Below are 20,000 nucleotides of genomic sequence, written 5' to 3'. Positions count from 1 at the left end.
TTTGGTTTTGAAGTGTCTCAAGCCGCTTTCACCGGAAGCGAGGACGAGAGACGCATGCGCACAACCAACATGACGTTCTCTCTTTAATAACTTTTCAGCCGGTGACGTCACAGACTATGGGTGACGTCCAATCAAGGGACGCTACTCTTCCGCTAATCTCATTCCCTATTGATGCTATTAAAACACATGATGACATTCTAAAGCTACGAACACTTGCACTGGACAGAGATTTACGGAGGAAAATAATTAGTAACTGGATAATAGAAACAGACTGACAAACTCGAAGTGACGCACACATTCACGGCAAGAGTCCTCAGAGACTACCCAGCCATATTCATTCATTCATTCTTTGATACTATGCGTATAGGTAAAAGGTCAACAGCAACATTTAACATGTAGAACGGGACATGACGCCTGTTAGGCGATATTACAATTTCTCGGACAAAGACAACGCCATGTACTCTTTTTTAACACCTGAGTACGGTGAGAGAATGTGAGTAAAGAGTCTTTTCCAAGGACTCAACTTTGCGCCGAACCCAGGACCTTCCGATCCGAAAGCGAGTGTCATACCACTACACCGCATAGCCATATCTGTGTACCCGCTCTGTTTATAAATTTATTTAAGGCATTATTGCTCCCTGTGTTGTTCCTCACATAATTGCGACCAATCGTCTCAAAACGGTATTATGTCAGGATGATCCAGATTGCTAAAAAGTCAAATTAAAATTGAACTGATCAAAAATTAGAATGTTTGCTTTTCAGCTCTCTAAAGTATGATATTCATTCTCTTCTATAGATAGTATGCGCTTGGCTAAGAAGCTCATAACATTGCCATCCGGAAGTATAACGGACCAACACACAAAACTGTGTGTATCCATGAACGTTTATAGATAGAATGCGGTTGGCTAAGAAGCTCATAACATTGCCATCCGGAAGTATAACGGACCAACACACAAAACTGTGTGTATCCATGAACGTTTATAGATAGTATGCGGTTGGCTAAGAAGCTCATAACATTGCCATCCGGAAGTGTAACGGACCAACACACAAAACTGTGTGTATCCATGAACGTTTATAGTCAGATTAATACAGTTCAGTGAGCATTACTTATAAACGCGGATGGCAAAAAACAATAACAAAGACCTGAGTGACGTCATCTTCGAACTATCTATAGAACATACAAACTGAACCCAAGTCGTTGTTAGCATCTTATTTACCCCGACTTAATATAGTTTTGAGGCGAGAGGTCACAATTTATTACTCATTGAAGGAGTCCAGAGAATTTCAATGCGTTTGACATGAGAACAGTTTTTAAACATAATGCGATAAAAGATGTTTCATTCTTTTACTATCTAGATAGTTTAACCGTACTCACTTAAATAATAGTAATAATAATAATAATAATAATAATAATAATAATAATAATAATAATAATAATAATAATAATAATAATAATAATAATAATAATAATATAACGACAACAACAACAACAATAATAATAATAATAATAATAATAATAATAATAATAATAATAATAATAATAATAATAATAATAATAATAATAATAATAATATATCTTTATTGTCCCCAAAAAAGTGGCAATTTGTCATTTAGTTACACATTTATAACATTTAATACATTTAATATTTGTAAAACAGACTTTAAACACAGGGTTTTTTTTTATTCATTTGTGTGGAGTTGGATTGTATTTATCCAAAAAAATTTTAATGAGATTTTATATTGAGCAATATCCACTAAACGTACTAAAAGCGCTTAATAGACGGTCCCTGGCCAACAGCAACACTTAACATGTTGGACGAGACATGACGCCTGTTTGGCAATATAACATTTTTTCCCCCGACAGAGACAACGCTATTAACGGCCAGTTATTGTGCGGCTATGTGGTCTAGTGGTGTGACACTCGCTTTCGGATCGGAAGGTCCTGGGTTCGAGCCTCGCTCGGCGCATAGTTGAGTCCTTGAAGAAGGCTCTTTACTCACATTCTCTCACCGTACTCAGGTGTAAAATGAGTACCTGGCCGTTAACAGCGTTGTCTCGATCCGAAAAAAAATTAACATTAGCCTAACAGGCGTCATGCCCCGTCCTAAATGTTAATTGTTGCTGTTGACCAGGGACCCCTTGTAAAGCGCTTTGAGCACGTTTAGTGGATATTGCGCTATATAAAAGCTCATTTTTTAAAAAATATTCATTTTACTCCTGGGTACGGTGATAGAATGTGAGTAAAAACAAGGGAGAATAGTGTCGAAAGTCATCATTGAGATTTGAAAGAAACGTGCACTTTGAAGGTGCATGCAATACAGACGTTACCGTTAAAGCGGACACATCATAACCGGCAGTAACGGGAATAAAATGGGTAATATAATCTTGTTCCCAAACTGATGAACGAAGCGTGTGGTAAAATGAATAAATTGGAGCGTTTGTGAGATGCCGTGTGTGTGTGTGTGTGAGTGTGTGTGTGTGTATGTGTGTGTGTGTGTGTGTGTGGGTGGGTGGGGGAGGGAGGGGGAGTGGTTGGGGGTTTTGGGGGTCTTACGGTGCAATTTTTCATCTTGAATTCCGTAATTTGTTTTTGGGGATGGCAGAAATGGAATGGGAAGTTAGAAATTGTCTGAAAGTGGTCGTGGGGTGAAGGAATAGGGAGAGAGAGAGAGAGAGAGAGAGAGAGAGAGAGAGAGAGAGAGAGAGAGAGAGAGAGAGAGAGAGAGAGAGAGAGTGAGTGAGAGAGGCCTTGTTGATGAAATACATGTGAGATTAAATATTTTAGCATATATATTTAAAAAACGAGCTTTTATATAGAGAAATATCCACTAAATGTGCTCAAAGAGCTTTACAAGGGGTCCCTGGCCAACAGCAACATTTAACATTTAGGAGGGGACATGACGCCTGTTAGGCGATGTTACAATTTTTTTTCGGACAGAGACAACGCTGTTAACGGCCAGGTACTCATTTTACACCTGAATACGGTGAGAGAATGTGAGTTAAGAGTCTTTTCCAAGGACTCAACTATGCGCCGAGCGAGGCTCGAACTCAGGACCTTCCGATCCGAAAGCGAGTGTCATACCCCCAGACCACATAGCCGCTAGCCGCACGGCATAACCAATGCTGTAACGATGAATCTTTCCATTTACATTTACATTTTTCCCCCATAAAATTCAATGGAATTGAAGCTACAGTACTTTTATTGACTTATTTACATGTTGTATTACTGTAATAGTCTGATATGCCATTGCCTCATGGGCCCCATTGTTGTAATGGAAATATGTGACTCACCGTCTCTAAACGGTATTATGTCGGAATGATTCAGACCCCAGAAAGTGAATTTAGAGATAGAATGATGAGCAATTGGACCTTAGAAGTTTTGTAAAGCAAGAAATAGTCTTTATACTCCAGCATAACGTACAGAAATTAAACCCAAGTTAGATATTTGTGGAAATGAATTCAATTTACCAGACCGAGTGGATCCCGACATAATACCGCTTTGAGACGGGGGGTCACATATAATCTCAATCCAACGCAAAATATTGTCCATTAGACGCTTAAGATAGAGAACTGAACACGTGTGGATGAAAGTTGCCAGACAAAGCAAGAAAGAAAAATACAAGAAAAAAAAGTCCATCCGAAAAAAAGTCAATCTACCTCGACTGGGGATCGAACCTCAGACTTTCTGATTACCGGACAAACGTGCTACCATTACATATTGGGAAACAATATTACACACGTTCAATAATCAAACCCATAAAATTGCGTTCGGTTATCAGACCTGACATTATTGTCCACGAAGGTACAAGGTACATGTTGCCTAAATTGAACACTTATTGGCTGAACAATCGTGGAATACTATAAAAACCAATGTCTTATTAATGTCTTGAATATATAGATTTATACATATGCATATACATATATATAACCCAAAATATAACATCTTATCGAAAAATAAAGAAAGAAATGTCCACTTATACACGCTACATCCAATGCAAATTTTGTTAAGGGTAATGTGGTTCTCGAGGACAAATAAAAAATAACATAATTGTGACCCCCCGTCTCAAAGCGGTATTATGTCGGGATACACTCGGTCAGGTAAATTGAATTCATAGCCACAAATATCTAACATGGGTTTAATTTCTGTACGTTATGCTGGAGTATAAAGACTATGTCTTGATTTACAAAAACTTCTAAGGTCCAATTGCTCATCATTCTATCTCTAAATTCACTTTCTGGGGTCTGAATCATTCCGACATAATACCGTTTTGAGACGGAGGGTCACAATTTTTCGTGGTGATAGATTTGAGTGGTGTATGACGTCGATCGAAGAGCGTCCTTCTTGTGGCCAGCCTAAGGTGGCGATAAGTTCCTGCTCCACTCATGTTTCCCAATGTAGTTTTGTGTTCACCGCTTGTTGAACATTCAATATTTCGATTAATAACCAAATGACAAAGCAAAAACCATCTTTTTTTTGTCTGACTCGGAAAATTAATATAACAACTTCTTTTTTTTTTAAATCCCGGCATAATACAGTTTTGTGGCGGCATTCGACAAAATATGATATTTGTGATTTTTATTATTCGACTGTTTTTGCACTCGTCACTAAGGAATTCCCTTTCTATAGATAGTTCGAAGATGACATCACTCAGGTTTTTGTTATTGTTTTTTGCCATCCGGGTTTATGATTAATGCTCACTGAACTGTATTAACTTGACTATAAACGTTCATGGATACACACAGTTTTATGTGTTGGTCCGTTATACTTCAGGATGGCAATGTAAATAGCTTCTTAGCCAAGCGCATACTATCTATAATAAGTGATCACGTGATAAAGATAGGTCGTAAGTCCAAAATTCTGAAGTCCATATTTGTTGAAGGTCTCTAGTGTCATTTTTGTATCCTGATCGTTTATTGTCTTTTGACGAAGGTCAATGTCCAAAACGTTTTTTGTCTTTTGTTGTCCGCAATTTAACTCACTCAATCCTAGAGATTTTTTACTACTTTTCAAAATTGGAAAAAAAATATATTTAAAAATGAGCATGAACAAAGATGGCTTTATTTAACTACCATTAACATGTAAAAACTAAAAACATTAGCTTTGATACTACGCCTAAAATTTGTCTCTGAAAGATTGTAATAAATAGGTATGGGGTAAAAGTAACCCCGGGTAAACTACGGATATAGTCGGTGTTAGGGTTGAGTGAGTTAAGTATGTGTCAAAAATCTCTTGTACAAAATAGCAATCATTTTCTGTTAAAAGTGACATCATTAAAGATTATAATGATGGTAATGATGATGATTGGCCGGGACAATCAACAATTTTTGGAACTCTTGTCAACATAAAGTTCATGACAGCAGCTGTGATTGGTATCCTGACCTCTGAACAAACCTTTGACCCCCTAGAGGTCATTGCTTAGTATGATGACTCATGAATTGGTTTGGGGAAAAAGGGGGTGGGGGGGGGGGGATATCTCGCTGTGGGCGGTTTAAGGGTAGCTAATAAATCAATTGTTTTCAACAGATATATCTAGTTATTATAAAGGCGCCTGGGCCTGGACTTCGGATAATGGTTTGACCCCTCGGCGAGTTCTGGGGTTGTCATAACAGTAATTTCTGGCATTGCCATCATGCAGTTATTGCCATCCCATAATAGTCTAGTCGTTATCTTATCCTTGTCAGGGGGGGGGGGGGTTGAATTCTCGTTCGTTATCGACATCCTTATCTTTATAGTCCGTCTCTTCATTTGTTATTATCATTTGTGACCCATCGTCTCAAAACGGTATTATGTCGGAACGAACCAGCTGCTTAAAAGCCGAATTTAATGTGAAACTGGTCAAAAATATAAATTGTTGGCATTAGCAGCCCCAAATATGGTTGCCATTCTCCTCAAAAACTCATATAAACTCAACACAAGTCTGATATTTCTGGCTATAAATACAATTTTCAACATATCAACCAACCCGACTTAATACCGTTTTGAGACGAAGGGTCACATTTTACTAATCCTCGCCGTCGTCGTCGTCGTCGTCGTTTTCATAATTATCATCATTTAAAAGCAGTCCTTCAGAGGAATTGGGTCCATAGATCCGGAGTATATTATGGGTTTTGTATAGATAGTATGCGCTTGGCTACGAAGCTCACAACATTGCCACCCGGAAGTATAGCGGAGCAACAGACAAAACTATGTGTAAACCATGAACATTTATACTCTGGTTAATACAGTTTAGTGAGAAGTAATCATAAGCATGGATGGCAAAAATAAAAGCAATAACAAAGGCCTGAGTGACGTCATCTTCGTTCTATCTATATCGTTAAAAGGATAATAACTAGGTCTGGGGGGGGGGGGGGGGGGGGGGGGGGGGGGGGGGGGGGAGCAGTGTGGCTCAGCGGTACGGTCTTTGCGTCGTACCCGAAAGGTACTGAGTTCGATCACCCACCGCTACGTTGTCTGGCCTTGAGCAAGTCATCGCGTCCTGCCTAGTTCATTTTGCGGCGCTGCACTGCGACTGACGCCTGGGTTATTCCATTCTTCCCTTGGAATAAATGACGGACAATGAGAGACAAATTTTCCTTATGGGATGAATAAATAAAGGGAATTCTATTTTTTTAATTATTTTTTTTTTTATTTGTTAGAGCTCTTGGAGGAAAGTACATTGCGATAGACCAGCGTCCTATCTAAATGGTTGCAAGCATTTAATTGTTGGGATGGTTTTTCCTGTTGTATTTTCCTTTCTGCTAATGTCTGGTACTATTTCATGTCCACCTTTTCTGATCTTTATCTTACAATGATGAACCAATTCCCCTTTATCGGCCTTATTCTTGGATGCTCTAATTGTAATTCTAGAACTTTTTACTATCCCATTTTCTCCCTTTTTACTGGCGCCGATATGACTTTAATGTGTTGCATGCGCCGCAAAACCCTTAAAAACAAAAACAAAACAATTACAACGATGCCTGCTCCTTAATTTATCCCTTTGACATGAAGTGAGCGTAAAATCATCGACCACTGACTGTAAAAGGTTAAATAAGCACCGCATTTCTCTTCTTTCCTCTGGGTGGGGTTCCTGACCTCCCATAGTGGACAGAGAGGTACATACTGCGTCTTCTATCCCCTTATATCTGTTTTCCAACATGTTTCTGTCTTTGTCTTGGAATGAGATTACTTGGTTTTGTCCTTGCCCTGGCCGGAGTCCTTGCTGGGAGAGAAACAGTCAAATGCATGGAGTTATTGTTTTGGGAGATGATATTTTTTCCTTGTAAATCATCTGTTATGTATTATTATATTTGTTATTTTGAATGTATAATGTAAGCATTTGAGTGTATTCCTCTTTTTTTGGATTTTGTGCTTGTGTCTGGATGAGACTTATAGGTGATCTCAAACTAATTACATTGGTGGTATGCTCTTGGAATCTACATCTGATCCCTATTTGTTCCCAGTTCCCCTTTGTCTTACTTTTTCTTGGGTGCTTTAATTGTAATTCTAGAACTTTTTACTATCCCATTTTCTTCCTTTTTACTGGCCCTGATATAACCTAAATGTGTTGCAAGCGCCTTGAAACCCTTAAAAACAAAAACAAATCTCTTCTTTCCCATCAGGTATTATTAATTTGTTGCTCGGCTATGTGGTCATGTGGTATGACACACCCTTTTGGATCGGACGGTCCTGGGTTCGAACCTCGCTCGGCGCATTGTTCCGTCCTTGGAAAAGGCTCTTTACTCACACTTTCTCATCATACTCGGGGTGTAAAATGAGTACCTACGTGCTGGCCATTAACAGCGTTGTCTCTGTCCGAAAAAAAATTTGTAATATCGCCTAATAGGCGTCATGTCCTGTCCGACATGTTAAAGTGTTGTTGTTGACTAGGGACCCCTTGTAAAGCGCTTTGTTCACATTATGTGGATATTTCTCTATATAAAAGCTAAATCTGGATTAGAAATGATTAGTTCCCACACCAACGCAATCCGCTTCAACAGTCATGACGTCACTTCCCTCGTAATGACGCATGGTAACATAATAACTGGCTCTAAACTATCGGAACCATGGCGGACGCCCTTATGAAATATTTCTCCGACGAGCATAAAAGCGTATCCAGAGGAGAAAAACATTATAAATATGATCATGTTTTGACTTTTATACATTCTGATCACATGACATGTGAAAAGTTCTAGCCAGCATGAAGAATATAAAGTACCCATTTTCTTCGTTTAGAACCAGGCTGCTCGCAGTTGCTGGGCGACGTGACATCAGACTAGTGAATCCAATTGTTTTGCCTTTTGCATCTCTCCAAAATAAGTAAATATCACCATTAGGCCAAACTCAAACGAACCCCCTATTTTGGCTAGTCATTCATTCATGCCTCTGAGCTCTAAATAAGTCTGGGGCGATAGAGAAGCTAACAAAAATAAACAAGGGTCGCGGGGTAGAGATTGGGGAGGGGGCGGAGGGGGGGGGGGGTTCGTAAAGTAGACGGGCCACGCCAAGTTCACATCGGGGCAATCATCAACTTGAAACGGTTGATTATTGTTGTTAAAAACGATTGCGTAGGTTGCATGTCTTCGGTGATAGACTCGACTTTGTACATTACAGAGGATAATATCTTCCCCCCCCCCCCCCTCTCCCTATTCATTTTCTGTTCGTGTGTTTTTGGGAATTTTTTCCCCCCTTAAACCTTAAATTGTATTTTTGTTATTATTTGATAGGAAAGGGGAAATGGAAAAATAACACATCAATTTTGAGACTTAGGAGACGGGGTAACGCCCATTGTGTTCGAGATGAGACATTAGGGTGGGTTATTGAAATGGGTTGGGGTTTTTTGGGAGGGGTTCGCTTTTTAAAACAGCACAATTTCCACTAAACGTGCTCAAAGCGCTTTACAAGGGGTCCCTGGCCAACAACAGCACCTAATAATATGTAGAACTAGACGTGACGCCTGTTAGGCGATATTACAATCTTTTCCGAACAGAGACAACGCTGTTAACGGTCAGGTACTCACCTGAGTACGGTGGGACTGTGAGTAAAGCGCCTTTTCCAAGGACTCAACTATGCGCCGAGCGAGGCTCGAACCCCGGACCTTCCAATCCGAAAGCGAGTGTCATACCACTAGACCACATAGCTGCACAAATGTTGGTATGAAATGTTGGTAACTGCATTCTTCGAGGGAATATTCAGACACCCAAAGCATATAAAGAACTGTTTTCTTTGTTTGTTGGTGTGAATGATACAATACAAGCTATATGAGATTATACGATTCTTAAACTCTTGTTTTGTTTTTTGTTTTTTGTGTTTTTGTTTGTTTGTTTGTTTGTTTGTTTTTTGGGTGGGAAGGGGGGGGGGGGGGGGTTGGGGGGATTCCGGACGTGTTCCCAACCGCTGCACATGCTTGCGAATGCGCGTTGGGAACAAAGTTCGAATTCCAGAACGCAAGAGTGTAAGAAATATTTTATTCTACCCCTCAGTCGATTCCGATTTCGTCTTCACTGAGTAAAAGACATTTTTCAAAAATGTCTAAATTAAATATTTCATTTTTCAAAAATCTTATTTCAGTGAAATTTAACGTTTGATAATCTGACGTCATAAATTATTATTGTAAACTTGATATCATTACGCGTTGCTATTTAGGGAGAGGGGTGGAATAATCTTTATTATTTGATAGGAAAGGGGAAATGGAAAGATAACACACAACAATTTTTGGAGACTTAGGAGACACAGCTGCCTGTGTGAAGGGGTAACGCCCATAATTTTATTCGAGACGAGACATTAGGGTGGGTTATTGAAATGCTGGTAACTTCATTCTGCGATAGAATATTATTCAGACACGTAAACGTAATATAATGCACTTTTTTCCTTTTTCATCGTCAGATTTCATTTTATACGTCAGTTTTCATAATATTTCGTCAGTTTATATGTTATATCTCCAGCTTTCATTTTAAAAATATCGCCAGCCTTCATTTTATATCGTCAGATCTCATTTTATATCGTCACTTTTCATTTTTAATGTGTCAAATTCGTTAGCTATAAAACCATCCAAAACAAATAAATAATCTCTTTCACACAAACTGTACACAACTAGAATGCACAACCATAAAATGGCGTTTCTAAGAGATCTCGTAGATGTCTGGATGTATGGATGAAATGATATTGAAATGTGCAACAGGAAACCATAATATAAAGAACTTGTTTGTTTATTTGTCTCGATGTGGGATTTTAAAAATAAGAGTGGAATCTTTCGCTGTTTTTAAATAATATTATTTAAATCTAAATTATTATCTTCCGCCACGACATCATAAGACATCGTCGTCTAGGTATTCCACGAAGGAATACAATAGATAATTCATCAAACAAGATGTCTGATGTCAACGGGAATCACCCATGTTGTCCAAGTGAGCAAATTGGGGGTTAATAATCTTGCCCAAGGAAGACAAAAAAAGAAAGTGCCTGAAGCGGGACTCGAATCCGGAACCTTCCGGGTCAAAGTGCAATGCCTTAACCACTCGGTCACTTCGCTCCCTATTTAATTTAATATATTTAGTATTTAGTATTGTTTTATTTTATTTTATTCAATTTTGTTGTTGTAAACCGTTATCATCACACATACATCATGTAATCGGCAAATAAGAATACGAATCCCTTTAGCTGATGACGTGTTTACAACCGGGAAAACGGAATTAGATTAGTTGATATAATTTATCTTGGCTTTGTTTATCCATCACAAGGGGTTTTCCCATATTATTGCAATCAGCTGATAGCATTATGGCGTTGCGTGATACGGCATACGGTGTGTTGTTGCTAAAGGTGGATACTATATATACGATTCTTTCACTCTTGCTTTGTTGGAATAGGATTCAATAGGCTGACGTCACGTCCGCCCAGTAACCAGCAGCATGGTTCTAAACAAAAAAAATCGATACTTTTTATTCTTCATGCTGGCTAGAAGTTTTTCACATGTCATGTGGTCAGAATATATAAAAGTCAAAACGTGATCAGATTTATAATGTTTTTCTCCTCTGGATAAACTTTTATTTTGCTCGTCGGAGAAGTATTTCATGAGGGCGTCCGCCATTGTTCCGATAGTTTAGAACCAGTTACTAAGTTTCTATGCGTCATTACGAGGGAAGTGACATCACGACTGTTGAATCCTATTCCGGACGTGTTCCTAATCGCTACGCTACACGAGCTTGCGAGCGCGTGTTGGAAACAAAGTTCGAATTCCAAAACGCAAGAGTGTAAGAAATCATTTATTTTATTCCTTAAATCGATTCTGACTTCGTTATATATCCGAATAAAAGACATTTTCAAAAATATTTGAAAATGATTTACCTTCTAAGGTCCTAACCAAAGGATAACAAGCAATTGCTATTGTCCGTTTCACGCTTTAATCTCCGGTTCCTTGGGAATAATGGCTCTGAAGGACTACTGTTGTTGTTTTTTTTTTGACCTACTTCTTAATAAAGAATCTGATTTTAGTGAAATTTAACACTTGTTAATATGACGTCACAAATCATTGGTGAAAACTTGATATCACTTCGCGTTACTATTTTTTTTTTTTTTTTTGTTTTGTTTTTTTTTGGGGGGGGGGGGTGTGAAATAAATTGTTCATTTAATTTCATCGGATTAAATTTTAGGAATACGGAAAAATGAAAATGTTGCTGCTTGAAGCTGGAAGGACAAAAACGAAAAAAAAAGATAATTATTAACTTGTTAGCTTCATTTTATTAGCCGAAGACATAATATACGGTGGATGTTTGGGGTTTCCCCTTTATAAAAAAAAACACGGTGAATGAAACATTCGTCCTTAGTGTTTCATTCGCCGTGTTTTGTTGATAAAAGGGAAACCCGAAACGTCCACAGTATCTATCTATCTTCGTCTAATAAATTGAAGCCAACAATTCAATACTTATCTTTACTTTTTCAGATGAACTTGATAAATCACCTAATATTATATCTATGTGTAGTTATGCTTAATAGTGAGATCATTATTTGACTATCTATCTATCCTTTCTAGGTTGGCGGGAAAATCACTGGATTAGCGGCGGATGTGGACGAGGAACTACTTTTCTGGGTGGATATAGGAAGAAACCAAAATGCTATTTTTAGATCTAAGTTGGATGGCACGAGAGTCAACATTATTGTGACTGGTAAGTTTGTTTTATTTATTTATAGATAGAACGAAGTTAACGTCACTCAGGTTTGTTTGTTTTTTGTTGTTTTTTTTTTTGTTTTTTTTTGCCATCCGCGTTTATGAGTAATTCTCAGTAAACTGTATTAACCAGACTATAAACGTTCATGGTTACACACAGTTTTGAGAGTTGGTTCGTTACACTTCCGGATGACGATGTTGTGAGCTCCTTAGTCAAGCGCATACTATGTATGTTAAAATGTGACTAACCACCTCAAAGCGGTACAATGGCGGGATGTTTTAAATGCTGAATTTTGAATTCACGGGTAGAAATATAAAACGATGGTTATAAACGACTTACACTTATTTGTAGGTCTGATAACCCAATCCTTTATGGGCTCAGCGTTATAATGGAAATCTCCAGAAAACGACGCAAAATATTGTCCATATAACAACAATGTTAAACTAGGCCCATAAGTGGGTTCGAATGTCAGACCTGTATATATGTACAAGTTGGTTATAAACAAAAATTAATATAATATAACAGATTTAAAAAGAATAAAATACATGGAATGTTTCGGGCTCAAATCTTTCTTCAGCAATCAACATAAAACAATGAAAACATTAATACATTACTTTAAAAAAGTACAACCAGATTTGACGTTAGAGAAATGTGAACCTTCGCCTCAAAACGGTATTAAGTCGGGATGGGTAAGATGTTAAAAATTGATTTTTTTACAGCCAGAGATATCAGACTTGTGTATAGTCTATACGATTTATTGAGGAGAATGGATACCATATTTTAGGGTGCGAATGCCAACAATTTATATTTGTGACCAGTTTAACATTAAATTCGGCTTTTAAGCATCTAGTTCGTTCCCACATAATACCGTTTTGAGACGATGGGTCACAAATATTCCACATGGTCCGTTCTGACAATCGAAGATCTTGTTTGGTATTTTGTTCTTTTTGAAGTTGTAATAATATCTATGCGGCTATGTGGTCTAAGTGATATGACACTCGCTTTCGGATCAGAATTTCCTGAGTTCGTAGCCTCGCTCGGCGCATAGTTTTAAGTCCTTGGAAAAGGCTCTTTACTCACATTCTCTCACCGTGCTCATGTGTAAAATGAGTACCTGGCCGTAAACAGCGTTGTCTCTGTCAGAAAAAAAATTGAAATATTGCTTAACAGGCGTCATGTCTCGTTCAACATGTTACACGTTGCTGTTGGTCAGGGACCCTTTGTAAAGCGCTTTGAGCAGTTCAAGTAGATATCGCGCTATATTAAGGCTCAAGTTGTTCTTTGTTGTTGTTGTTGTTGTTTTTGTTGTTGTTTTTGTTGTTGTTGTTGTTTTTGTTGTTTCTTTTTGTTTACGAACTGAGCTACCGGGACCACCTTAGTATCATGTTCATCCCGACATACCATCGATTCAGGCAGAAGGTCATGGAATTTCGGAAAGCATAACAACAACAATTCGTTGAGCCAGAAAACCATTCCAAAACAAATATTATTAGTATAGGGAATGAGATTAGCGGAAGAGTAGCGTCCCTTGATTGGACGTCACCGGCGGAAAAGTTATTAGAGAGAAAACGTCATGTTGGTTGTGCGCATGCGTATCTAGTCATCGCTTCCGGAGACACTTCACCGAAAGCGAGGACGAGAGAGAGGCATGCGCAAAACCATTTGACGTTCTCTCTGGAAGGTGATGTCCAATCAAGGGACGCTACTCTTCCGCTAATCTCATTCCCTATAAGAATGGCTTACATTGTCTGAATACGACTAGAATGCACAGCAAAGATAACAATATCGTATTTCTAAGAGAGCTCGTTTTTGTCTGAAAATATATGGATGAGCCAGTGAAATGTGCAACAGGAAACTATTCATGTCAACAAAACCATTCATTTGTGTAGACAGCATAAAAGGGTTTTTTTTAAAAATGTATCTGATATTACATACATCTCAAAAGGCATCGGTAAAAATAATAGATTCTGTAAGTACGTATAGGTAATGATATAAATGTAATATAATGCACTTTTTTTCATTTTATATCGTCAGATTTCATTTTATATCGTCGGTTTTATTATATATCGTCATTTTTCATTTTATATCGTCAGTTTATATTTTATATCGTCACTTTCCATTTTTCTTAATATCGCCAGTTTTCATTTTATATCGTCAGATTTCATTTTATATCGTGACTTTTCATTTTTAATGTGTCAAATGAATTTCGGAAAGCATAATAGCAATTCGTCGGCTAGAAAACTATCCAAAACAAATAAATAATCTTTTTGACACAAACTGTACACAACTAGAATACACAACTCATATACAATGGCGTTTCTAAGAGAACCAGTAGATGTCTAGATGTATGGATGAAATGATATTGAAATGTACAACAGGAAACCAGTCACATCAACGAGCCCATTTGAATAGACATTAATGTTCATTATGATTTATCTGATGCTACAAAAACTTCCAAGACTCATCCATAAAAGTACTAAAATATTTGGGTAGGGTATATATTATTGTTTTGTTTTTGGTTGTTTTCTGTTGTATTTTTTTTTTTTTTGGGGGGGGGGGGTTGGGTTTTTTGTTGTTTTTTGTTTTGTTTCATTTTTTTTTTTATTTTTTGAGTTTTTGTATAGCGCAATATCCACTAAACGTGCTCAACGCGCTTTACAAGAAGTCCCTGGCCAACAGCAGTACCTAACATGTAGGACGGGACAAGACGCCTGTTAAACGATATTACAATTTTTTTTCGGACAGAGACAACGCTGTTAACCGCCAGGTACTCATTTCATTTTACACATGAGTACAATGAGAGTATGATATGATATTAGTAAAGAGCCTTTTCCAAGGACTCAACTATGCGCCGAGTGAGGCTCGAACCCAGGACTTTCCGATCTGAAAGCGAGTGTCATACCCCAAGACAGACCACATAGCCGCACATTGCGTTGATATAAAAATGATATGATGCATTTATTTATTTTCATCTTGAATATTATGTCCTATGAATTTCGCGTTACTAAGAGTACTCGTAAATGTCTGGATCTGTTGACGAATTGACACTTAAATGTGCGGCTATGTGGTCTTGTGGTATGACACTCGCTTTCGGATCGGAAGATCCTGGGTTCGAGCCTCGCGCTCGGTGCATAGTTGAGTCCTTGGAAAAGGCTCTTTACTCACTTTCTCTCACCGTACTCAGGTGTAAAATGTATACCTGGCCGTTAACAGCGTTGTCTTTGTCCGAAAAATTGTAATATCGCCTAACAGGCGGCATGTCCCGTCCTACTTGTTAAATGTTGCTGTTGACCAGGGACCCCTTGTAAAGCGTTTTGAGCACATTTAGTGGATATTGCGCTGTATAAAGCAGCTCAATTTTAAACTTTTTAAAACAATTATTAATGTTCAACAAGAAACCGTACACGACAAGAAGCCCATTTGAGTGGATATAATTTTTCGATGCGAATCAGTGAAAAAAACATTATTTTACACAAACTGAACACAACCAGAATACGGTGTCTTTTTTACGAAACCCGCCGAAACCCGACGAATCCCGACAAAGTTATGGGAAGTAGGTAGCAGTGGGGGGGGGGTGAACCTGGAACTCAGGGAAGTGTACACCATTGGGGAGTGAACCTGGGACTGGGTTTAGGCGGGTCTCGTAAAAAAGAACTAGTGCTTTTTTTTACGAAACCCGCCGAAACCCACCGAAACCCGGCGAAACCCGACAATATCCAGCAAAGTTATGGGAAGTAGACAACTGTGGGGAGTGAACCCGAGACTCAGGGAAGTGTACACAAGTCGGGAGTGAACCTGAGACTAAGGTTATCGGCGGGTTTCGGCGGGTTTCGTAAAAAAGACACACCCACCAGAATACACTGTGGAGATATCGCGTTGCTAAAACAACTCCTAGACGTCTGTATGTATTGATGAATCGATACTGAAATGTGCAACCGGAAACCAGTCAAGTCAACAAGCTCGATTGTTTTTATTGTGTATACATAAAAGGTTTTATAAATAATATATCAGATGTGGGGGGGGGGGGGGGGCGAAGTGGCCGAGTGGTTAAGGCATTGGACTATATATGACCCGGAAGGTCCGGGGTTAGAGCCCCGCTTCACGCACTTTCGTTTTTGTTTTTTTTTTACCTTCAGCAAGATTATTAACCACCCAATTTGCTCACTTTTGGACAGCATGGGTGATTACTGTTGACATCAGACATCTTGTTTGATGAATTATCTATAGATAGTTCGAAGATGACGTCACTCAGGTCTTTGTTATTATTTTTTGCCATCCGCGTTTATGAGTAATGCTCACTGAACTGTATTAATCCGACTATAAACGTTCATGGATACACACAGTTTTGTGTGTTGGTCCGTTATACTTCCGGATGGCAATGTTATGAGCTTCTTAGGCAAGCGCATACTATCTATATTATTATTCCTTCGTGGAATGCCTAGGCGAGGATAGCTTATCCGATGTCGTGGCGGAAGGGCATAATTATTTATTTTTATATCACGTGTTGTATAAATCTCTACACTTCTCTGACGGACGGATACGCCATAATAGGGAATGAGATGAGCGGAAGAGTAGCGTCCCTTGATTGAACGTCACCCATAGTCTGTGACGTCACCGGCGGAAAAGTTATTAGAGAGAGAGCGTCATGTTGGTTGTGCGCATACGTCACTCGTCCTCACGGAATAACTTTTCCGCCGGTGACGTCACAGACTATGGGTGACGTCCAATCAAGGGACGCTACTCTTCCGCTAATCTCATTCCCTATATGAATGATGAAAAGCACAGTACAGTACTCGCTGTATTCTAATATTTTCAGCAAGCTTTGCAATACGGCACGCTGAGCTCTGGCTAAGCTGACCGAAAGTAGGTATAGATAGTATGACGTTGACGTCACTCAGGTCTTTGTTATTGCTTTTTGACATCCGCGTTTATGAGTAATTTCTCACTAAACTGTATTAACCAGACTATAACCGTTCAAGGTTACACACAGTTTTGTGTGTTGGTCCGTTATCCTTCCGGATGGCAATGTTGTGAGCTTCTTATCCAAGCGCATACTATATATACAATAGTAAAATGTGTTTGTGTCCCGGAGTCTGTTATTTGATATGTGCTCACACTGGCTATATATAAAATCTCTAGTTTAGTACGCTTCTTGTTGGGCTTCTCCCGAGAGCGTGAGTCCTTGTAAGCATATAATTCGTTCAGAATACAAGTCCCAAAGTAAAGAATCGATTACACAAAACAAGAAAAAAATACTCGAAATGCACTGCGATATCGATATCGAGACAACAACTATCTAGAAGACAATGCAATGATATCGCGTTTCTAAGAAAACACGTAGCTGTCTGGATGTATTGATAAACCGATACTGAAATGTGCAACCCGAGACAATTCATGTCAACAAGGCCATCATTGATGGTGTACACTATGTAAATGTTTTTTTTAATAATATGATATCTGACATTGCATAACTAACTCACAACACATCTCGAGTGCTTTGATAATAATAATGATGATAAAAATGATGATGAAGATGATGATAATAATAATAATAATAATAATAATAATAATAATAATAATAATACTAATAATAATAATAATAATAATAATAATACTAATAATAATAATAATAATAATAATAATAATAATAATAATAATAATAATAATAATAATAATAATAATAATAATAATAATAATAATAATAATAATAATAATAATAATAATAATAATAGTAAGAGTAATAATTATGAGGATCATGGTGATGATGATGAAGATGATGAAGATGATGATGATGATGATGATGATGATGATAATGATAATGATGATGATGATGATGATGATGATGATGATGATGATGATGATGATGATGATGATGATGATGATGATGATGATGATGATGATGATGATGATGATGATGATGATGATGATGATGATGATAATAATAATAGTAATAGTAATAGTAATAATGATGATGATGATGATGATGATGATGATGATGATGATGATGATGATGGTGATGACGGTTATGATAATGCTTTTGGTTGGTTGTATTGGATAACGATACTTATGAACACAATAACTTCGACAGCGATGACAACGACAACGACAATAATAATAAAAACAATATTGACACCCAAGATGTTCCATCAGCTATCGGATATTCCCAATTGGATTCAATAGTCTGATGTCTCGTCGCCCAGCAACGGCAACCATCGTGGTTCTAAACCAAGAAATTTGGTACTTTTTATTCCTCTTGCTGGCTAGAACGTTTCATATGTCTTGTGATCAGAATGTGTAAAAGTCAAAACATGATCAGATTTATAATGGGGTTTTTTTTCCTCTGGATACGCTTTTATGCTCGTCGGAGAAATATTTCATAAGGGCGTCCGCCATTGTTCCGATAGTTTAGAGCCAGTTACTAAGTTACCATGCGTCATTTCGAGGGAAGTGACGTCATGACTGTTGTAGCGAATTCTGTTGATTGCAGACGAAATACGATACCGAAATCTCAAATGTCTATATCTAAAGGTCTAGAGAAGATTCATTGACATTTATCTATAACTTCTACACTGTCGAAAGTTAGCCTTCATTCTTTGAAACCGGATAGGGTTTTACAGCGCTTGCAACACATATAGGTTATATCAGCGCTATAGGTACTAAACATACAAGACAGAAAATACATGGTTTTTCCAGAGCAGAGTTTTATTTTATTTTTTTTAAACTGATCTTTTATATAGCGCAATATCCACTAAAAGCGCTCAAAGCACTTTACAAGGGGTCCCTGGACAACAGCAGCATTTAACATGTAGGACGGGATATGACGCCTGATAGGCGATATTACAATTTATTTTTCGGACAGAGACAACGCTGTTAACAGCCAGGTACTCATTTTACACTGTGAGAGAATATGAGTAAAGAGCCTTTTCCAAGGACTCAACTATGCGCCGAGCGAGGCTCGAAAACAGGCCCTTCCGATCCGAAAGCGAGTGTCATACCACTAGACCGCATAACCCTCTAATTACCATTTACAGCAATATCGTCACATTTGTTATGACACAATATGTTACAGTGAATGACATAATCAGTCGGATGGTGAAAAGGTTTGAACTGAGATATTGCCATGTTTAGTTAGAAGGTAAATTTTTATCCAAAATGAGTTCTCGTCATAATGATTAAATCAACCCTTTTTGTACATCTTTGGAAAATATCAAAGCTTAATTTCACTTCTAAATATATTTTACAGCTAGTCAAGTTGAAAAAGTGTGAAATTTGAGAAAAGTTGCTGGATACCCTTCCCATACGTCTGATCATAACTTCATGAAAAATCAAACGTTTTACTTCAAATAAAGATTTAAAATCTCTGGTGAGCATATTCTTTCAGAAAATGACAAAAAATGCAAATCCAAAATTTTCACCTTCCGACTGATTATGTCATGCTCAAACACATATACATTTTTCTTATTCAGATTTATTTTGTAAATCACAAACTTTGAAGATTGATCTTTGTTTGATTAATAATAAGAACATAAAGTTGTTTTGTAGAGAGTTTGAGTTTTTAAAAATCCATTTTTCTGCTCTGTGTAAGTCTGCCATTTTGGGAAAATACTGAAAATTATCGGTTAGGAGAACTTAACTGGTTAAAAACTAGATTTTTAATACAAAAAAATGAAATTTGGCGACGCCCGGTGTTTTCTTCATCAATACAACCTGTTGAAATTAGATCTTACAGAAACTGTAAATTGCATATGCTGTGCGTGTGTGTGTGTGGGGGGGGGGGGGGGGGGGAGTATGAGTGAGTGAGTGCGCGTGCGCGTGTGTGTATGTGATTGGGTGCGTGTTTGTGTGTGTATGTGTGTGTG

At 37.9% G+C, this 20,000-nt stretch overlaps 1 protein-coding gene across 2 annotated transcripts in view; it reads left to right on the top strand.

Annotated features, from left to right (window-relative positions):
- Positions 1 to 20,000, top strand: part of LOC144977518 (uncharacterized) — a 277,462-nt gene that overhangs the window by 126,997 nt on the left and 130,465 nt on the right. For both annotated transcript variants that reach the window (XM_078922821.1, XM_078922820.1), the window contains exon 4: positions 12,006 to 12,138. In XM_078922821.1, coding sequence (XP_078778947.1) covers positions 12,006 to 12,138 — 133 coding nt within the window. The remainder of the gene's footprint in view (positions 1 to 12,005; positions 12,139 to 20,000) is intronic.

This window comes from Berghia stephanieae, chromosome 7, assembly GCF_034508935.2.
Source record: "Berghia stephanieae isolate SIO BIC M18660-M18661 chromosome 7, UCSD_Bste_1.3, whole genome shotgun sequence".
Classification (NCBI taxonomy): Eukaryota; Metazoa; Mollusca; class Gastropoda; order Nudibranchia; family Aeolidiidae; genus Berghia; species Berghia stephanieae.
This window is presented reverse-complemented; position numbering and strand designations above follow the sequence as displayed.